This window comes from Rhinolophus hipposideros (assembly GCF_964194185.1).
Source record: "Rhinolophus hipposideros genome assembly, chromosome: X".
Taxonomy (NCBI): domain Eukaryota; kingdom Metazoa; phylum Chordata; class Mammalia; order Chiroptera; family Rhinolophidae; genus Rhinolophus; species Rhinolophus hipposideros.
The window spans coordinates 27268089-27288914 of record NC_138046.1 but is presented as its reverse complement, the minus strand read 5'-3'; the positions used below and the strand labels follow the sequence as shown (position 1 = coordinate 27288914).

At 36.8% G+C, this 20826-nt stretch overlaps 1 protein-coding gene across 8 annotated transcripts in view; it reads right to left on the bottom strand.

The window, feature by feature from the left end:
- The window catches only part of SMARCA1 (SNF2 related chromatin remodeling ATPase 1), a 99548-nt gene that overhangs the window by 63022 nt on the left and 15700 nt on the right, over positions 1-20826 (bottom strand). For 5 of the 8 annotated variants that reach the window (XM_081041957.1, XM_081041962.1, XM_081041961.1 and 2 more), the window contains 6 exons: positions 20445-20554; positions 15854-16080; positions 8135-8256; positions 4403-4555; positions 1821-1953; positions 1077-1225 (listed from right to left, as the gene is read on the bottom strand). In XM_081041957.1, the coding sequence (XP_080898083.1) occupies positions 1077-1225; positions 1821-1953; positions 4403-4555; positions 8135-8256; positions 15854-16080; positions 20445-20554 (894 nt within the window). Of the gene's footprint in view, positions 1-1076; positions 1226-1820; positions 1954-4402; positions 4556-5464; positions 5501-8134; positions 8257-15853; positions 16081-20444; positions 20555-20826 lie in introns of all 8 variants that reach the window. The other 3 variants (XM_081041958.1, XM_081041959.1, XM_081041960.1) reach the window with 1 other exon arrangement.

The window sequence follows — 20826 nt, the reverse complement described above, 5'->3', positions numbered from 1 at the left end:
GACAATGCTATAATAATTTTGTTTTTAAAAAGATTTCTTAAGCAGAGAACCCTATGATTTCACTGATATGTGGTATATAAACCAAAAAGAACAAGACAAACAAATGAGAAACAAAAACTCATAGACACAGACAATAATTTAGTGGTTACCAGAGGGTAAGTGGGTGGGGGGTGGGTGATGAGGGTAAAGGGGATCAAATATATGGTGATGGAAGGAGAACTGACTCTGGGTGGTGAACACACAATGGGATTTATAGACGATGTAATACAGAATTGTACACCTGAAATCTATGTAAATTTACTAACAATTGTCACCCCAATAAATTTAATTAAAAAAATAAAATAAATAATCTGTGAAGTAAAAAAAAAAAAAAAGATTTCTTGTATTTTAGAAATGTATATACAATTAAATATTTACAGCTGAAATATGTCTGAGATTTGCTTTAAAATAACTCAGGAAGGGGGGAAGATGAATTTGGGGGTGTAAATGGAGTAGGACTGGTTTATGGCTGTTGGAAATGGGTGATAAGTACATGGGGGTTCATTTACACTATTCTGTCTACTTTTGCTTATGTTTGAAATATCATAATAATTTGTGAAAACAGGTAAATTCAACATAAAATTACAATATTGTGAAACAGCTTATTATATATTTCAACAAAAAAAGCTTTAATATTGCATGAAATGGTCACAAAAGATTTTCAGTTAACACAATGTATTAATACACACTTTTTAATACAGTGCAAAACAAAAGTCATAAAAATGTCATCCTGATACATGTGCTTAACAACAAAATTTATTTGGCTTTTAAATAAATACCAACATTTTCAATAAGCATGAGATAAGAGGTCACTCAATTTCAAACTCTGGTGCTTAAGCCTTTCTCTCCAAAAAGTAATCAAAAAAACCTAAATTACTCCTAGATATAAATCTATAACGTCTTAGAGAGAACATGAGTCATATGAAACATGCAATTTGAAACATACATTTGAAACAATGCAAATACAGTAAGTATGCTTATTAAGTATGTTGATTTCAAAACAATGATCATGAAATAAAAATGCCATTTTAACTAACCTTCTTTTCTCCTCTTTCCAGAAGAGTTGTAATGTCTTCATCTGTCAGCTTACTTTCTTTAGAAGCAAAAACATGAGTGGCTCCATGCCGTATCATTTGCAACATTTCCTCTTTTGCCAGCTTGTTGGATTGTTGGTCAATGAGTCTTCCTAATAATAAAAATAAAAGTTGTATATACTCAATTATATTCCACAGAAAGCATAGCATAATGGTTTTAATAAGACACTACTACATTTAACCATAAGTAAAGCTTTATAAGAACAGAAAATTAGTAAGCTTTAAAGTTACTGTTTTAATGAACAGCCCTACAAGATTTTCTTCTACCATACCATCTATTTCAATATGAATTTCCATCTGTAAAATTCAGTTAAAATTCAGAGGGACGGAATCATTTTTTCATGTACAAACTTTGCTTTTTAGATCAAGTATCTCTGTACGGACAGGCAACCTCTAATACATGTTTTAAAATTTTTAACTCGATATTTTGTCTGCTAAATAATATCAGACATTTCAAAAACATGCCACTGACATTCAACTATATGCTAGTGATGTTCAACTAGCTTATAATGAATGTAAGACTTAGTTAACGAAGATTTAAATTAGCATTTTGTTTCAAAAACTAACGTTTTTTCTCTCAGTAAGTTTGCAAATTTTGGTCAACTTTCACTAAAAGTAATCTCCTTTGAAGAAAACTGCATGTTTTTGAAAAAAAAACCACTTAATTAACTTGATATGTATAAATACCTTGTTGTATAACAATTGAGTCAAGTCTCAGTTTTATTTCAGCTCTTTCTACAATCCTTTCTTCAACAGTGTTGTCAGTGATGAGACGGAACACACGTACTGGCTTCTTCTGACCAATACGATGTGCTCGATCCTAGTAGAAAAAATCCTAATATAAGATATTGGGTATTCTGGATAAAATGTGTAATATACTCACCGTATGCTATAAAATTCTGTAAAAAATTAGTTCCTGATCTCTGTACACATGCCACTTTTGAAAGGAGGATGATGACTATTAAGAATATTGAAGACCCCTGGAAACAAAGAAATATGCAAATATTCTACAGTACCATTAACAGAAAACTTCCAGGAGGAAAACAGGCAAAGCACTACCATAAGACCCAGTATTTTCGTTTCTGGGTATTTAGCCAAAAAAAATGAAAACACTTTTTTCGTGTGGCAGAATAGTATTCCATTGTGTATATATACTACAAATTTTTTATCCAATCATCTATCGAAGGACACTTTGGTTGTTTCCATGTCTTGGCCACCATAAACAAAGCTGCAATGAACATGGGAGCATATATGTCTTAACAGATAAATGTTTTCAGATTTTTCGGGTAGATACCCAGGAGAGGGATTGCTGGGTCATATAGTAATTCTATTCTTAATTTTTTAAAGAACCTCCACACTGCCTTCCATAGCAGCTGCACAAATCTGCATTCCCTCCAACAGTACATGAGGGTTCCTTTTTTTTCAACAGCCTCTCCAACACTTGTTATTTGTCTTGTTGATGATAGCCATTCTGACTGGCATGAGGTGGTATCTCATTGTGGTTTTTATTTGCATTTCTCTGATAATTAGTAATGTTAAGCATTTTTCATATGTCCATTGGCCATTTCTATGTCCTCTTTGGAGAAATGTCTGTTCAGGTCCTCTGCCCATTTTTAAATTGCATTGTTTGCTTTTTTGTTGTTGAGTTGTATGAGTTCCTTATACATTTTGAATATTAGCCCCTTATCGGAGGCATTGTTTGCAAAATTCTTCACCCATTTGGTTGGTTGCCTCTATTCTGCCATAAGAAAAAATGAAATAATGCCATTTACGATGACATGGATGGATCTTGAGGTTATTGTGCTAAGCGAAATAAGTCAGAAAAAGTAGAGAACCATACGATTTCACTGATATGTGGTCTATAAAAGTGAAAACAAAGGAACAAGACAAACAAATGAAGAAAGAAAAACTCATAGACACAGAAGGTAACGGGGGAGAGGGGTGGGAGATGAGGGTAAGGGGGATCAAATATATGGTGATGGAAGGAGAACTGACTCTGGGTGGTGAACACAGAATTTGTAGATGATGTAATACAGAAGTGTACACCTGGAATCTATGTAACTTTACTAACAATTGTCACCCCAATAAATTTAAAAAAAAATTAAAAACAGAAGCTGCTAGAGCAAATAGGTGAAGGGAAGAGGGGGGTTGAGAAAAAAAATAAAAGAAACAAGGTTCAAAACAGCCCTTACACTAAATATAAAAACATGAGCCCAGTAACAGTTTCAACACAGAATATTAAAAGAGAATGCAACATCCCTATACATATTTAAAATTTCATACTCAAATCAGTAAATCATGAACGATCAGCTATACTCTAACATTTTTATGGAAATAAAGAGTATCATTAATGAGTTTTCCAGTTCAGTAATACTGTTAACTTACTGGGGCTTATACCTACTTAGTCATATCAAACAGGTAGTTTAGTACCATGCTAAAGTATTAATTATGCCAAAGCATGTTGATTTAAAAGTATCTTGACAGTCAATGTTTTTCAATTCTCTATTATTTAAAAAAAGGACTTCTAAGCTATGCCTCATTAGCATATGACTTTAACTGCTTCCAAAGACAGTCGATTGTCTCATAACTTCTTGGAATTCTGAATGCATAGCTCTTCTGAATCTTCTTACTTCTGAAATTATATTTATCTTAAGATGTGTCACATGGACAAAAGTTGTAGCTCTAGTTCAGTAAATGACACCATGATGAAAGGTTAAGAGAAATAGCTCCTGAATTTTTTTTTTTTTTTTGACTGGTAGAATAGTTTCTGATGGTGTCCTCAGGTAGCAAATGTTTTTCCTGGAATATATTCCTTTCTTACCTTATTACCTTCTCATCCCAACTGTTTTATAATAAAAGTTAAAATCCCACCTCCCCTAATTTCAGTGCTAAGGATTTTAATATATTTCGTTGTTAAACAGAACAATATTGAGAGATTAACTTTTTAACCTTTTCATTAAAACATGCATTCATCCTGTTCAATATTTAGGAGTGGCAAAAAGAACATTTCTGCTTCATGATAAAAGCCAAAATCAACACACAAATCCTATGGTTGGATTTGGGTTGTTATTGTTTTAATTTCCCATTTGTTTTTGCAATCAGCACATCAACTGCAAAATTATTTGTTTTCCAGGATAATCTATTTTAACATCTACAAAACCTCCCCAAAATTGTTGTTACTCTTTTACTATAAATTGCCGTGGTGCTGTATAAATAACAATGGTATTCTGAGCTAAGACAAATTTCTGACAACATTAAAGGTTACTAACCATAGCTTGTAGATCAACCTGTGGATTCCAATCTGAATCATATAGTATAACCACATCAGCACTCGCCAAGTTAATTCCAAGACCTCCAGCCCTGGTACTCAACATAAAGATGAATTTGCTACTATTAGGAGCATTAAAGGCCTCTATTGCTTCCTTTTTATAATTGACACAGGAGATAAAAGAAAAAGAGAAAAAAAATCAAGTTATATTACCAGAATCCTTAAGAAAGAAGTATTTTAACATGCATGCTCAAAACCCCACTTCATAATATTCTTCCACTTCCAAAATATTTAAGCATCTATCTATATACTGTACTGCACGAATTGCTGTAGAAAGTATAACGTATAAAGTTCCTAATTTTATAAGTATATATCAATAGAGACAGACTTAGAATAATCATAGACAAATTTAACTAAGCAAGTAATAAATCACTGAAATTATTTTAAAGCAATAATAGTGAAAACGTTTTGAGTGAGAGCTGACATATACCTAGGGGGCAAAATGTCAGGTATCTCAATGTCATACACATTAGCAGACCAACTAAGAGGGAAAAAAAAGTTTAGAAATGACAAAGTGAGCAACAGATATCAGGGAAGGTAAGTAGATTTATTTCCATATGGTGAAAAGGGAAAACAGAGAAGTAATGAGGAAAATCAGGAAGATAACTGAGGGCTATTCAGTAAAGAGTCTTAAAAATTAATGGAACGTTAATATGCTTACTATATAAAGATCTCATACAAATTAATTAGTAGGAAAAAAAACAAAACCTAAGTCCCCAAAAGAAAAATGAGAAGAAAAAAAAAAACAGACAATATACAGAAGAACAAATACAAATGGCTAATAAACTAAAGAATAATGCTCAATCACTAGTAATCAAATAAATACAAATTAAAACAACATAATACCATTTTTTGAAGATTTAAAAAAATTATAATACTCAATGTTGACGAGGGGGCGGTGAGACGGGCACTCTCATACATTGCTGCTGGGAGTGTAAATTGGTACAACCTTTTTGGAAAGCAATTTGTCAATATGCATCAAGAGTCTTAAAAATGTTCATACCCTTTGACCCAGTAATTCCACTTCTAGGAATTTATCCTAAGGAAATAATCAGAGATGTGCACAAAGATTTATGTATAAGGACTTCTACTTTAGCATTATTTATAATAGTGAAAAATTGGAAACAACCTAAATGATCAACAGTAGTGGATAAATTATTTATAGTACATCCATAAGATGAAATATTACACTGAAATTATTTTTACAATGATTTTTATATGAAAGTACAATATTGAGTAAAAAGTTATCAGATACTGAACTTTATATATAGTGTATACAGTATAATTTCAATTAGTTATATATATATATATATATATATATATATATATATTATATACATAAAAAAGATTGGCCAGGAATACTTTTCTTTATTTTTCAAATTTCTTCAGTAATGAAATATTACTTTCACAATCACAAAATGCAGGACATTATATTTATAATGAATGGAATGGCATGGTCAAAAGTTGCAGGCAGAAAAGGTGACTCCCACTGCCGCAGTGAGTATAGCATGTAGAAAGGGCAGTATAGAAAGCAGCATGGTGTACTGAGAGGCAATTTGGTGTAGAGGAAATAGCAAAAACCTGGGCATGAGTCATAACTCTACCATTTATTACATACGTGGTTCTGAGCAAGCATTTAACCTCTCTGAGACACAGTTTCAAGTAGAGAAAATTCTACCAATACTTTACTGGGCTGCTGGAAGAGTTCAACTGGAATTATAAGTCACCTAGCTAAAATAGTTACTTGACAAATGTTAGTCCCTTTCCTTATAAAAGTGAGGAGGCCGATTAAATGAAAGTTACAGGAACTGAGTTAGAGGATGACCAAAGACTTAGCTGAATTTAGCGGTAGCCATTGAAAAAGGGCAAATCTGAGAGCTATTGAGAAAGAACTGTTTATTAACAGCTGGTAAATGATTAAAGTAAGGAATAAAATAGGGTCTTCCCCTTCTTATCGGCGTTTAAATGACTGTGTGGGCAACAACATAATGGGGAAGCAGGGCATTTCGAAAAAAAATAATGAACAGCTCTGACTTTACTGTATCTAAAATCAATATATGGAATTTAAAATCTCTGAAGGGAGAACATTATTTGAAATGTTAAGAAACCAGAAGAATTTGGGCATAATTAGGTAAAGTCTGCATTGTTCATGAACAGAGATCAGTCAGAAATGCAATTTGGCTATCTGAGGTCAGAAGTCACCTACCCTTCTGCCTTAGGATCATCTTCATTCTAGGAAGAAGGGTCATCTTGAATAGTACTATATGGCCTACATTTAACGGGATTTGAAGAAACCTATTCTCAGGAATAAATCAGCAAAAGCTCAATAAAGCTTCAAGATACCACTTCAGAAAGAGTAAAATACTATAGAGCAGGGAAGAGTGTCAGCTTTGAAATGTTCCACATTTGTAAATGTTAACACAACTGTTTCCCCAGAGTGGGTAACAGGAAAACCCTTAATATGAAAAGGGCCTGTGTGCCTGCTGTGGACACTATCATATGCTCTAGCCCGGCTTCAATAAGAGGGTGCAGAGGGGACAGAGGGCCCACTGCAGCTATGGAAGGAGAGAGCCATGGACTGAGGGTTTTTATGGCCTAAGAAGGGGCCCTAAAGCTGAGAGGTAAAAAGGCTGGTGTGCAATTGCATGACATGTGGTATATATGCCACTATACAGTTTCAAAACTGCATTCATACCTATTATATCCAATGGTCCTCACGTTGTCAGAAAAAAAAGAAGCCCAGGTATTAGTATTTCCCTTATAATACAGTTAAATATACTGAGGCTCAGAGAATTAAATGGCTTGCATACACTACAAAGTGGTAAAGTTGGTGCTAAAATTCAGGTCTTCTGAAACCAAGTTCAATGCATTTTCCACTATACCATGAAATCACAATCTTTGCCCAGAGCATGAGTACAGACTTAAAACAGAGGCCAAAGACAGAGTCCTGAAGGATTACAGAAAAGAGAAGATAAATTAGCAAAGCCCTCCCAAAAAATGTGCTTTATAGGGTTTAAAATACATTAGACCCATGCCATTCATGAGGAATAATCTAAAGATCATTAAGAATTTCCAAATCTGGGAAACATAGATACCAGGTAGGCTTCCTCACTAGCTAAGTGACTCATTTCTGCATACCAAACTTTTAGTATTCCAAGATCCAAATGCATGATCAGAGCACCTATACTTATGTTGTCCCATTCCAGTTTTACAAAGTCTCTGTGAGACTGAGATTACTCCCTTTACAAATTACTGTTTCATGATTCTTTAGGGTTGCTTATAAACTAAAAAAATCTGAACTATTAAACTCCACAAATGGTGAGGGTCTACTGTAGGAAGCAAATCAAGAAAAGAAAAAGACATAAAATCAGAGGTCAAACAGCAAGCTGAGAAACAGTAATCAAAACATCAGAGATAGTAGTCATTAGAGGAGGTAAGGATGTAATGGTGTATTATCATTTATATAAGTGAGAATGTCTTTGAAAATCTTCAACAGAATGACTGATAAAGAGTTAGTGTAATGGAAGCCAGACTGAAGATCTGAGAGAGGTGGTAGTGAGAAATTCAATGCACCTAGCTAAAGAAAGGCCAAAGTTCAAAACTACCTAATGAGGCAAACATGGCTTAATTGAACTCTGATTTTTGAAGTCCGATTTTCTTTTGTCTTCCTTACCTCTCTTTCTTCATGTTGGGTTTGTCCGTCTAGTCGGCAATACTCATAACCACGCCACATACAATAATCTTCCAAAATGTCCAGCAAGCGAGTCATCTGGCTAAAAATGAGAACCCTTGAATCTAAAACATTTCACCAAAAAAAAAAAAAGGTATTCAACTTGTGTAAAACTAACTTGGAAGTTACAAAACTTAAAAGATTATATGCAATATAAACATACAGCACATGAACACTCCAGTAAACACATACACGTTCAATGGATGTTATACAGAATTATGCATTTGGTGAGTTTTGCATTTTTAAGGCTTTCAAAATCCTCCATAAATATTGAAACAATTTAAAATCTGCTTTTACTCTGTCCTGAGGACAAGCGATGGGTCCATACAATCTTTCATTGGGCTACTGCAACAGTCTCCCAACTTGTCTACTGTTTCTAGTCCATCACGCTTAGCAGATTCCTTCATACTGCTTCCAAAGATCTCTTCCTAACATACAAATCTGGCTGTGTCACTTTCAAACAGCAAAGTCTTCAATGACACACCAAACCCACCCCACTCCACCTTTAAAATAGCTAAAAACTCCTTAAAGCTTGGTTTAAAAAGACTTTTGTGATTTGTTCCCATCCATCTTCCCAAATTCATTACTACAACTCTACCCTAAAATACCATTAACGTCTGCATTCCTTTCCTTCGACACCTGTTTCACTGCCCTGGAAAACCCTTAACCTCCTTTTTCCCATGGTTTACTCGCACAGTCTCCAGTGCTCACCTCAAATGTCATCTCTAGACATCATCAAAATGGCAGCGTGAGCCTCTGTAAAGCTCCCCTGGAATTTAAAACTAATCGAACAACAATAACTCCACAAAGGACTCCCTGCACAGCAGACAAGCAAGACTAAAAGGCCCACTACTGAATTCACCCAAAGGTGGGAGATTCACGAATGGGGGAGGAGGGAAGGGAGAAGTGCAGAGAGGGAGCCGCGCAGGCGAAGGACGCAGACCTAGCTAGGTGCTCCGAGCACCCTGGATCCCGGAACTGCCGCAGGTGCGGGAGAGGGAAGAACTTGGACTGCTAGGGCTCCACGTATGGCCCACAGGGCTGAGGGGGCAGCATATAACACGGCTGAACCCAAGACTCATGGCAGAGACCTCGGAGAAAAGACTGAGGGAAGAAGGCTGAAAACAGTGATTTAAGGACTCACTGCTGAACAGAGAACAGAAGCCTTAGGTACTGACACTAGCCCCCCCCACACCCTCCCAGAGCTTCCCCCGCCCCCACCTACCCATGCTAGAAGTGGAACACTAGCAGTGTCAGATCAAAAGAACACAATATTTGCTGTTATAAGAACTGTGGACTGCAGACACAGATTCGCAACCCAACTAGTTCCAGCAAAGGAGAGGGAGCTGCGGAAGCTGGACCAGCTGTGGTCCCCGCCATTGCTCTGGGCCACCTCTCACAGCTCACCCCGCCCCTTGCCCCACCTATCTGGCCAGATCCCTGCAGGAGAAAACAAAACTGCTGAAACACACCGGCTCTGAATCTGCTGCAGAAAGAGCCTTGGAACTTCAAAAGCTCTCCGCAGCCCGACAGGAAGGTGGCGCCCTATGACCCAGGCGAACTGTTAACAGAGGAGAAGCCCGTTTCCCAGGGAATACCCCCATTGTGTGAGAAGCTGGAATAGTGCAGAGAAAACATAGCATTACTGTGTGAGAGAGGAAAAAAAAGGCTGCAGTCGGAGAAGAAATAAAACATCCTACAAACAAGTACTGGAAAACAAAATAAAGACCTCTGCCTGTCAACCTGTTGCAGAAGCCACTCCTGTAGATCTCTAGGAACAGAAATAATAAATCAGTAATTGCAATGAATAACCAAGACAACGAGACAGCTCAGAAAGAAAGTGAAAAGTCTCCAGAAAAGGAACTTAAAGATATGGAAATATGTGCCTTAATAGACAGAGAATTCAAGATTGCAGGTCTGAAAAAACTTAACAAGATGCAAGAAAACACAGAAAGGCACTTTAATGAACTCAGAAACGAAATCAAGGAACAACATGAGCATTTTACGAAAGAGATTGAAATTTTAAAAAAGAACCAAATGGAATTTCTGGAGATTAAGAACTCAACAGAAAAAAATAAAGAATGAAATAACCAGCTTAGGTAGTAGAGTTGACCGGATGGAGAAAAGAATCAGTGACATCAAAGATAGAAACCTGGAAATTGCACAGATGGAAGAAGCAAGAGACTTGAGACTTCAAAGAAATGAAAGAACTCTACAAGAACTTTCTGACTTAATCAGAAAGAGAAATATAAGAATAATGGGCATACCAGCAGGAGAAGAAATAGAGAGGCAACAGAGAACATATTCAAACAAACTGTTGATGGGAATTCCCAAACTTGTGGACAGAACTAGATCCGCGAATCCAAGAAGGAAATAGAACACCTAATTAACTCAATCCCAACAGGCCTTCTCCAAAGCACATTGTATTGAAGCAGTCTAAAATCAACGACAAAGAAAGAATCCTCAAGTCAGCCAGGAAAAAGAAGACGGTAACCTACAAAGGAAAGCCCATTAGATTATCATCAGATTTTTCAGCAGAATCTCTACAAGCCAGGAGAAAGTGGAACCAAATATTCAAACTACAGAAAGCGAGAAATTGTGAACCAAGAATAACATATCCAGCAAATATATCCTTTAGATATGAAGGAGGAATAAAGACCTTTCCAGACATATAGAAGCTGAGGGAATTTTCTAATACACGACCTACACTACAAGAAACACTAAAGGAGGCTATTCGACGACCATCAACAGGGACAATTTGCGGCAACATAGAAAGGTGGGAAGAGTACAGGCCTGAACGGGAATATGGGAATGGAGATAATAAGCGTGCTGAAGAAAATGGAATACTCTAAATATCAAACTTTATTTTACATAACCTTAAGGGTAACCAGTCAAAAAAAATCCAGAACTGAAATATATACTGTAATAAAAGAAGAAACACAGGGAAACATCAGAGACGACCAACACACAGAAATAATAGACAACAACAAAAAAGCAAAGAAACAACGGAGACACAACCTTACCAAAAAACTAAAGATAGAATGACAGGAAATCCTCACGTATCAATAATCACCCTAAATGTAAATGGACTGAACACACCAATAAAAAGGCACAGAGTAGCAGATTGGATCAAAAAATAAAAGAACAAGACAAACAAATGAGAAACAAAAACTCATGGACACAGACAACAGTTTAGTGGTTACCAGAGGATAAGGGGGGTGGGAGGTGGGAGATGAGGGTAAGAGGCTCAAATATATGGTGACAGAAGGAGAAGGGACTCTGGGTGGTGATCACACAATGGGATTTACACATGATGTAATAAAGAATTGTACACCTGAAATCTATGTAATTTTACTAGCAATTGTCACCCCAATAATAAAAAAAAACAACTACACCCAACCATGTGCTGTCTCCAAGAGACATATCTCAGCTACAAGGACAACCATAGACTCAAAGTGAAAGGGTGGAAATTGACACTCCAAGCATTTGGTACCCAGAGAAAATCAGCTGTAGCCATAATGATAAAGGATGCAACAGACTTCAGGGTGAAAAAGATAACAAGAGACAAAAATGGACACTTCATAATGGTAAAGAGGACTATACAACAAGAAGACATAATGGTCATCAATATTTATGCCCCCAATCAGGGAGCACCAAAATATACCAAGCAACTACTAACAAAAACAAAGGTAGAAATTGACCAAAATACAACTATACTAGGGGACTTAAACACATCATTGACAGCTATGGGTAGATCATCCAAATAGAAAATAAATAACGAAATAGCAGCCCTAAATGACACATTACATGCAATGGACATGATTGACATACATAGAGCACTTCATCCTAAAACATCAGACTATACATTCTTTTCCAGTGTACATGAACATTCTCAAGGATAGACCATATATTGGGACATAAAATCAGCCTCAGCAAATTTAAGAAGATTGAAATCATACCAAGCATATTCTTTGATCACAGGGCTTTCAAATTGGATATCAACTACGAAAAGACAGCTGGAAAAAACACAAATACATGGAGATTAAACAACATACTTTTAAAGAACAACTGGGTCAAAGAAGAAATTAGAGGAGAGATCAACAGATACACAGAAACAAATGACAATGAAAATATATCCTACCAACCTTTTGGGGATGCAGCAAAAGCAGTTTGTGAGGGAAATTTATGTCATTACGGGCCTATCTCAAGAAACAAGAAAAATCCCAAATAAATAACCTCATGTTACAACTTACGGAATTAGAAAAAGAAGAACAAGTGAAACCCAAGGTCAGCACAAGAAAGGAAGTAACAAAACTCAGAGCAGAAATAAATGAAATAGAGAACAAAAAGACAATAGAAAAAATTAATGTGGCAAAGAGCTGGTTCTTTGAAAAGATTAACAAAATTGACAAACCCTTGGCTAGACTCACTAAGAAGAGAGAAGACACTACTTAACAAAATCAGAATAGAAAAAGGGGAAGTTATCATGGATACCACAGAAATACCAAGGATAATCAAAGAATACTATGAAGGACTATCTGCCACCAAACTCAATTACTTAGAAGAAATGGACAAGTTCTTAGAAACATACGGCCTTCCAAGGCTGAACAATGAAGAACAGGAAAGTCTAAACAGACCGATCACCAGTAAAGAAATTGAATCAGTCATCCAAAACCTTCCCAAAAGAAAAAGTCCTGGACCAAATGGCTTCACTAGTGAAATCTATCAAACCTTCAAAGAGGATCTAATAACAATCCTGCTCAAAATCTTCCAAAAAATTTGAAGAAGAGACAGTACTCCCTAACTCATTTTATGAGGCCAACATTACCCTGATACCAAAACCTGGTAAGGACAACACAAAAAAGAAAACTACAGACCAGTATCTCTGACGAATAGAGATGCAAAAATCCTAAACAGAATTCTAGCAAATCGAATACAAAAATGCATTAAAAGATTATAAACCATGACCAAGTGGGTTTCATCCCCGGGGCAGAAGGATGGTTCAACATCCGCAAATCCATCAATGTGATACATCACATAAACAAAATAAAGGACAAAAATCATATGATTATATCAATTGATGCAGAAAAAGCATCTGACAGATACAACATCCATTTATGATTAAAACACTCAGTAAAATAGGTATAGAAGGAAAATACGTTAACATAATAAAGGCCATCTATGACATGCCCTCAGCTAATCTCATAATTAATGTTGAAAAACTGAAGCCCTTTGCTCTACGTTCAGGAACACGACAGGGCTGTCCCCTATCACGTCTGCTTTTCAACATAGTGTTGGAAGTCCTTGCCAGAGCAATCAGGCAAGAGAAAGAAATAAAAAGCATCCAAATTGGGAATGAAGAAGTTAAATTATCACTCTTTGCAGATGACATGATGCCATATATAGAAACACTAAAGACTCCACCAAAAAGCTATTACAAACAAACAACGAACACAGTAAGGTTGCTGGCTAGAAAATCAATGTGCAAAAGTCCATTGCATTCCTATATACTAACAATGAAATCTCAGAAAAAGAAATACAAAAAAACAATTCCTTTTGCAATTGCAGCAAAAAGAATAAAATACCTAGGAATAAACTTAACCAAATATGTGAAGGACCTATATGTTGAAAACTATAAGACATTTTTGAAAGAAATTGAAGATGACACAAAGAAATGGAAAGACATTCAGTGCTCATGGATTGGAAGAATCAACATAGTTAAAATGGCCATGTTATCAAAGCAATATACAGATTTAATGCAATCCCCATGAAAATCCCAATGGCATTTTTTAAGAAATAGAACAAAAAATCATCCCATTTCTTTGGAACCACAAAAGACCCCAAATAGCCAAAGCAATCTTAAGAAAAAAGAACAATACTGGAGGTATCGCACTCCCTGACTTTAGCTTGTACTACAGGGCTACAGTAATCAAAACAGCATGGTATTGGCAGAAAAACAGACACATAGACCAATGGAATAGAACTGATAACCCAGAAATAAAACCACATAAATATGGACAGATAATTTTCGACAAAGAACCTAAAAACATACAATGGAGGAAAGACAGCCTCTTCAATAAATGGTGCTGGGAGAATTGGATAGCCACGTGCAAAAGAATGAAACTGGACTGTTATCCATCACCATGTACCAAAATTAATTCAAAATGTATCAAAGACTTAAGCATAAGACCTGACACAATAAACTGCATAGAAGAAAACATAGGTACTAAACTTATGGACCTTGGGTTCAAAGAGCATTTTATGAATTTGACTCCAAAGGCAATGGAAGTAAAAGCTAAAATAAACTAATGGGATTATATGAAACTTAAAAGCTTCTGCACAGCAAAAGAAACTATTGACAAAATAAAGAGGCAATCAACTGAATGGGAGACGATTTTTGCAAACAGTGCCTCCGATAAGGGGCTAATATCCAAAATATACAAGGAACTCATGAAACTCAACAACAAAAAAAGCAAACAACCCAATTGAAAAATGGGCAAAGGAGCTGAAGAGATATTTCTCCAAAGAGGACATACAAATGGCCAATAGACATATGAAAAAATGCTCAACATCGCTAAACATCAGAGAAATACAAATTAAACCACAATGAGATATCACCTCATCCCAGTCAGAATGGCTGTCATCAACAAGACAAATAGTAACAACTGTTGAAGAGGCTGTGGAGAAAAAGGTACCATCATGCACTGTTGGTGGGAATGCAGACTGGTGCAGCGGTTATGGAAGGCAGTGTGGAGGTTCCTCAAAAAAATTACGAATAGAATTACCATATGACCCAGCAATCGCTCTCCTGGGTATCTACCCAAAAAACCCGAAAACATTTACACATAAAGACACGTGCGCTCCAATGTTCATTGCAGCTTTGTTTACAGTGGCAAAGACATGGAAACAACCAAAATGTCCTTCGATAGATGAATGGATAAAGAAGTTGTGGTATTTATACACCATGGAATACTATTCAGCGGTAAGAAAAGATGATATAGGAACATTTGTGACATCATGGATGGACCTTGAGAGTATAATGCTAAGTGAAATAAGTCAGACAGAAAAAGCAGAGAACCATATGATTTCACTGACATGTGGTATGTAAACCAAAAACAACAAAAGAACAGGACAAATAAATGAGAAAGAAAAACTCATAGACACAGACAATAGTTTAGTGGTTACCAGAGGGTAAGGTGGGTGGGGGGAGGGAGATGAGGGTAGGGGGTATGAAATATATGGTGATGGAAGGAGAACTGACTTCGGGTGGTGACCAAACAATGGGATTTATAGATGATATAATACAGAATTGTACACCTGAAATCTATGTAATTTCACTAAGAATTGTCACCCCAATAAATTTAAAAAAAGTCATCTCTGTAACCACCTTTCCAACTCCCAACTTCTCAACGTTTCATAGCACTTATCACAATGAATTGCAACTATTCCTCCTCACTACACTGTGGGCTTCTCGAAGGCCAAGAAAAAAAAAAAGTATATTGTCTTATACATCTTTGTATACCCAGCCCAAAGACAAATCCTGGCAAACAGCAAGTATTCAACAATGTTTGCTGAATGAATTAGTGATTATGCAAAATGTTATTCATATGCAAGTCATTAATATTAAGTTATTTCATGTTAATTGGAAGATATTTAACTCACCCTGTTCTTTGAGTTTGGCCAACAGTTTATCAAGAACTACCATTTTACCACTGTTGTTGACAATATGCTCATCAGTGGTATAAGGTGGACCAGGTTCAGCACCGTCAAATAGGTAAGGATGATTACAACACTTTCGAAGCTGCATGAGGATGTTTAAGAGTCGCATCTTGTCCATCTTGCCAGCAGAGTTTAAAACATCAATATCTTTCATTAGGATTTTTGTATACCTGAAATTTATTAAAATATAATTAATCATAGATTATTAGAAAAGTTTAATGCCATCAAAAATGTCCCTTTGGTGATCAGCTTAGATTCTCATTTAAAGATAAACAACAAGATTTGATTTAAGAGTAAATCTGATCAGCAATACCAAGAAACTAGTAAAGATTTGAACATTTTAACTTGTATGTTGCCTAGAAACCTATTTCCTCCTGTTTTTATCCGTTACTAGAAATTGCTATCAGCTGATAACTACTCAGATAATTATATCTGATAATTATTCAATAACTACAAAGTTTGCTGAAAGTTGGCTTCCAACCTTTACGTGTTTGAGCTAAAAACAATCCCAGTTTTTTTAATATCTGTCTTCCTAGGTCATTTTTTTTCCTGATTCTATAAACAGTTTTCATTACTGTTTCTAAACCTTCATCCAGATAAAAATATACCTACATATCCACCTGAATAGTAAGAATATTTAATTATAATAAGAGCCAACCTGTACTAAGTGTAAGTGCCAGGTATCATGTCAAGGGCTTTATATGAATCATCTTGAAAAATTGTCACAAAAACTTTGAGAGGTGTATTAGTATCACCCCCATTATACAGATGGGCATTCAGGCAACTAAGAGAAGTGAAACAACTTACTCAGGGCCACAGAAAAGGACAAATACAGGGTTTGATCTTAAGTCTGAGTCCAGAAAAACATACTCTTCACCAGTACCCTATACTGGTTTCAATAGTAGAGCAGCCATTATAAATTATAAGTGACCTAATTTTATTTATATAAGGAACATTTTGCTTCTCTTAACAGCAGTATTATTTTTTTTTGTCTTTCTGACTGGTTTATTTCACTTAGCATAACATCCACAACGATCACCCGTATGGTTGCAAATGACAGGATTTCCTCATTTATTTATTTATTTTTTGACTGAATAATAGAATACGTAATTTCCTTCTTTCTTTTTTTTTATTAGTTTCAGGTTTACAAAGCAATGTAATAGTTTGACATTTAAACACTCCACAATGTGCTAACCCACCCCCCGAAACTATTACCCCTCTGACATCTTATATAGTTGTTACAATACCATCGACTATCTTCCCTATGTTGTATTCCACATCCCATGACTATAAACACCTATATGTGTAGTTATAGTTGACATTCAATATTATTCTACCTCAGCTCTTCAGGTGTATAGTGCAGATTGGTCAGGCATCTACACAGTCTACGATGTGTTTCCCTGATAAGTCCAGTGCCCATCTGGTACCTTACATGAGCTTTACAACATTGTTGATTATATTCCCCATACTGTAATCAATTTGTATTTCTTAATGCCTTCACCTTTTTCACCCTGTCCCCCAACATCCCTCCCATCTATCACCCTGATAGATCTAGCACCATCTGACAGCATACAGAATTACAATATTACTGACTATATTCCTTATGCTATAACCTACATCCCCATGACTACTGTATGACAACCAATTTGTGCTTCTTAACCCCTTCCCCTTTCACCCATCCTTAACGCTGCTCCGATCTTAAAGAAGTCCCTCTAAGAGTCTTTGTAATACTGGTTAGGTGGTGATGAACTCCTTCAGCTTTTTCTTGTCTGGGAAGCTCCTTATGTGTCTTTCAGTTCTAAGGACAGCCTTACTGGGTAGAGCAATCTTGGTTGTATGTCGTTGCTTTTCATCACTTGGAATATTTCCTGCCACTCCCTTCTTGTCGGCAAAGTTTCTGTTGAGAAATCACCTGACTGTCTTATGGGGGCTTCCTTGTAGGTAACTAATTGTTTTTCTTTTGCTGCTTTGAAGATTCTTTGTATTTGACCTTTGGGATTTTAATTATGATGTGCCTTGGTGTTGGCCTCTTTGTGTTCATCTTGTTTGGGACTCTATGTGCTTCCTGGGCTTGGATGTCTATTTCCTTCACCAGATCAGGGAAGTTTTCTGTCATTATTTCTTCAAATAGGTTTTCAATTCTCTTCTCCTTCTGGTACCTCTATAATGCAAATGTTGGTACGCTTGATATTGTCCTGGAGGCCCCTTAAAGTCTCAATTTTTTGCTTTTTTGATTTTTTTTTTTTTTTGCTGTTCTGGTTGGGTGTTTTCTGCTACCTTATCTTCTACATTGCTGGTTGAATCCTCTGCTTCATCCAATCTACTGCTGATTCCCTGTAATATATTCTTCATTTCCATTATTGTATCCTTTATTTCTGACTGGTTTCCATCTCCATTTTTTTCCTCCTATCTCTCTGTTGAAGTTCTCCCTGAGATCACTGAGCATTCTTATAACCAGGGTTTGGAACTCTGCATCTGATAGACTGCTTATCTCTATTTCGCTTAGTTATTTTGCTGGAGCTTTGTTCTGTTCTTTTATTTGGGACATGTTTCTTTATCTCCCATTTTGGCTGTCCCCTACCCCCGTGTTTGTTTCAATGTATTAGGTCGGGCTGCTGTGTCTTCCAATCTTAGTAGAATGGCCTTATGTAGTAGGTGTGCTGTGGGGTGCAGTGGCACAGTCTTTCTGGTCACCTGAGCCATGCACTCCAGGTGTGTCCCTTGTGTGGGTTGTGTGTGCCCTCCTCTTGTAGTTGAGCCTTGGTTGATAACTGCACATAGATGTGAGGGACTGACCCTTGGGCTCACTGGTTATGAGGACTAGTCTGGACTATAGTGGAAGAGTTTTTGTGCAGGGACTGATCCTACTGAGCAGGATCTGCCTGAGCAGGACTCTGGTGCCTGCCCCATCCACCCCTTGGCTGTGTCACACTTGGAGGCGGCTGAATGATGCTACAGCTCTTTTTGAAGCTGGCCCCAGGACCACCTTGTAGGGGATCTGCTTTCAGTCTACATCAGCCACAGCCCGTGTCCCACACAGGGCCACCCAGCGGGAGCGAGAAAGAAATCTGCAAAAGGCTGCCACCCAAGCTGTGCCTGAAAGTGCCTTGAGAGGCCAAACCATGAACCAAGGCCAGCTGCCGCTAGTGCCGGCTTAGAGCTGCTCAGCCAGAGGTACAGGACATGCTCAAGCCAGATGCTGCTTATTTGGGTTCCACAAAAGCCTGCAGGCAGTGTGCATGAAAAAGCCACTGAAAACAGCCCTGGTGCGCCTGAAAATTGGGTGGGGTCACGTCTCAAATCGCCAGGGTGCGGTGAACTAACGGCGGAGACTCAGAAATGGTGGCCACCTATGTTGGCACACTGGGAACGGGGAGGACTCAACAAAGAAACAATGGCCTCTGCCAGTTCCCTCGTCCAGAAGAAAGTGACCTGTCCAGCCCCCATCTTCAGCCAGACAACTCAATTCCTCACCGTTTGTCCCTGCCTCCTTTCCAACTGCTGCCCCAGTGCTGGAGCTCAGAGAGTGATTCCATTGGTGGATTAAGTCCGCACATGCTCCCTTTAAGAGGAGCGCCTGGGAATGTAGCTGCATTCAGCCTCACTCAGTCACAATTTCCGCTGGTTGTCACAATCAGAAATTATGGGAACTTCTCTTCCCGGCACTGGAACCCTGGGCTGGGGTGTGGCTGGGATTTGCCACTCCTCTAGGGAACCCCACAGCCAAAATAGACCTCCCGATATTTAATGGTCACACACAGGTATGGGACCAGCCCATTCTGCATCTCTGACCCTCCTACCAGTCAGGAGGTGGCTTCTTCTGCATGTCCTTAGTTGAAAGGCTTCAGTTCAACTTGATTTTATGCAACTCTCAATAATGGTTGTTTTGTAGATTAGTTGTAATTTTAATGTGGTTGTGAGAGAAGGTAAACACAGTGTTTACCTACTGCGCCATCTTGGTTGTCTTCTCAGAACATCAACAGCATTATTAGTAATATGACTAATTTGCAATTCCTTGTGACTCCTCTTGTCACTTTCCTGCTTTGCTTGCATTTATCAAACCATTCCAGCTTCTATTTTTGTAATATCCGCAATCACTAATATTTTCAACCAACTTATTACTGATTATCATTATGGTTATTACTATTTTCACTGATGGAAAAACAACGAAAATTAGCAAATGTGTCAGTAACATTATCCCCCTTTAATCCTGACATCGTCCGCATAAGCTGAGTATTATTATCCCCATTTTATAGAGGGAAAACTGAGGTTATGTAACTTTCCCAAACTAAATAGCTATTAAGAGGCAAAGTATTCACGTTCAAACAGGTCTATAGACTCCAAGGCTGGTGCTCTTTCCCAAAGATTAAATAAAATACTCATCAATTTTCTACTGAAATATTTGAACTACTTAATTTGCCATTTCAACATAAAATGTAATTTCTGAACTAAAGGCATAATTAAACAACTGCAAAGCTAATTTTTAATAAATCCTTATACATAAATAAATTCTAATGGAAAAAAAATAGCTCACCATTCTCGCTGCATTTTACTGAGTCCCAAGTAAACCTTTATCTCCTTTTTAGGAGGCAGGCTCTTCTCTACATCAGTTTTTATACGACGTAACAAAAATGGTTTTAAAACCTAAAAAGTGATAATTTTATAAAAGTTTATAAAATATCTAATATATAAACCTAAATTAGACATCAATAATGTGATGGCACAAAATACATTAAAAATTAAGACACCAAGATTATTGACTATTGAATAAGTGCAAAAGAGCCTTTTTAAAAAAATGCTGTAATATAAGATTTTTACAAGTTAGAAGAAATCTGAAGTCAGCGTATGGATTAGAGAGAGTCTCTAAAAGTGAAATAAAATTCAGCCATTTCAAAATGGTTCAATACATGAATAAG